General features: G+C 41.6%; 1 protein-coding gene across 1 annotated transcript in view; it reads left to right on the plus strand.

Moving 5' to 3' along the window:
* The first annotated feature begins 484 nt into the window (after positions 1 to 484).
* Positions 485 to 2096, plus strand: part of LOC106878460 (bestrophin-4) — a 14048-nt gene continuing 12436 nt past the window's right edge. Inside the window, exon 1 of the mRNA XM_014927675.2 lies at positions 485 to 829. Within this exon, the coding sequence (XP_014783161.1) occupies positions 651 to 829 (179 nt within the window). The 5' untranslated portion in view covers positions 485 to 650. The remainder of the gene's footprint in view (positions 830 to 2096) is intronic.

Raw genomic sequence — 2096 nt, forward strand, 5'->3', positions numbered from 1 at the left:
TCCTTTAATGATAACAATCCGATTATTCCACCAGGTTATTTACTTTATTTGATCATTGATATTTCTATTCCCCCCCCCGCTCCCCCTCTCTTTCTCATACCTTCACTCACTCCCCTACCCACTCACCCGTTTACCCGTTCATTCTCATTTACTACCTGACTATATTTTATCTTTCTATCTGTCTCCCTATCCGTTTGTCTGTCTGTTGGTTTCTCTATCTATCCATCTATCTATCTATATATCTATCTATCTATCCATCTATCTATCTATCTGTCTGTCTGTCTGTCTATGCCTCTCTCTCTCTCTCTCTCTCTCTCTCTCTCTCTCTCTCTCTCTCTCTCTCTCTCTCTCTCTCTCTCCTTCTTCCTCTCTTTCTCCTCTTTCACTCTTTACCCGTCTTTCTACCTTTGTTTTTTTCCTCGTTCTCTTCTTTTACAGAATTACTAACTCAGACACCAGCAGAGGTCGCTGTCGTCGTCGTCGTGCGAGTTGGCCCGTCTTGGCCCGTCTTGGTGCTGCTGGTCTCCGACTGGCGAAGGTCTGCTTGCTGTGCGTCACACAGACACACAGACCTTCAGCGTCACCGCCACCAACACATTAAAGCTCACAACTTTCCATCGTCGGCCCCTTTTTTGCTTGGCCCCCTTGCGATGACAATAATCTATCAATATCGAGTTGCAACAACCAGCCTCGGCGGCTTCCTCCGACTTCTTACAATATGGCGCGGAAGTGTCTACAAATTGATGTACAAAGAAATCCTCATATTCAGTTCGATGTATGCAGCCATCAGCCTGACTTACAGATTTGCACTAAATGACCACCAGAGAAGGTAAAGCACACATTTTGTTTATTTTCCGGATAAAATACTTAGCGGTATTTTGTCCGTCTGCACGTTCTGAGTTCAAATTCCGCCGAGGTTGACTTTGCCTTTCATCTTTTCCGGGACATAAATTACGTACCAGTTGAGTAATGGGATCGATGTGATCGACTGTCCCCCTCCCCACAAAACTCAGTGTTTGTCCCTATAACAGAAAGAATTATTATTATTATCATTTATGGTTTCTTTTCATTATAACCTTATTTCAGCCTCCTTAGGACCGGGCATCTTCCGGAAGTTGAGAGTAGCAAGGGCGCTTTATTATCATCATCATCATCATCATCATCATCATCATCATCATTATTATTATTATTATTATTATTATTATTATTAAGGTTGTGAGCTGGTAGAATCGTTAGCTATGCCGGACGAAATGCTTAGCGGTATTTCACTCGTTGCTACGTTCTGAGTTCAAATTTCGCCGATGTTGACTTTACCTCTCATCCTTTCGGGGCCGATAAAATAGGCACCAGTTACACACTGGTGTCGATGTAATAATTGACTAAGGCCCCCCCCCCCGCCTCCGCTCCTTGTATCCATTGTAGAAAGCATTATTGTTATTACTACTCCCCCCCCCGTTGCAGCCAAGCTGGGGTGTCTTTTAGTTTTATGTTCGTTTGTTTGTTTTTATCATATTTCTCATTCCATAGACGCTGGCATGGCTGTGCTCATTTTATTGTTATCTATTTGTCGAACCGCTAAGTTACGAAGCTTACAAGAACACAATATAAACAACACCAGTTTTTAAACAGCTACAAGCATAAAGACGAAGAGGGGCATTGTCGCACTCACACACACATAAACACACCCAGGCTCACACAAAGACATACATAAACATAGAAATACGCATACACGCACAAACAAAACCACACACACACACACACACACACACGCACACACGTGCTCAAGTCTACACATATTTCAGATTGATTGTGATCCTTGAGGTTATCTCCCGTCGTCACGTGAAGCCCGACGCCATTGTCACTAAGCGTTTGTTTACATCCCCTTGACGCGAAAATCCTTTCAGCAAATCACGAATTCATCTTATATTGCATCCACACGCCTTACTCTCCTTTTACTGTCCAAATTTACACCCCAGGTTATACTCTAACTTATATCTTTTAGTTCGTGTCTGTTATACATACATACATACATACTTATGTATGTATATGTATATATATATATATATATATATATATATATATATATATATATATAT

The sequence above is a fragment of the Octopus bimaculoides genome, chromosome 20, assembly GCF_001194135.2.
Source record: "Octopus bimaculoides isolate UCB-OBI-ISO-001 chromosome 20, ASM119413v2, whole genome shotgun sequence".
Lineage (NCBI taxonomy): Eukaryota > Metazoa > Mollusca > Cephalopoda > Octopoda > Octopodidae > Octopus > Octopus bimaculoides.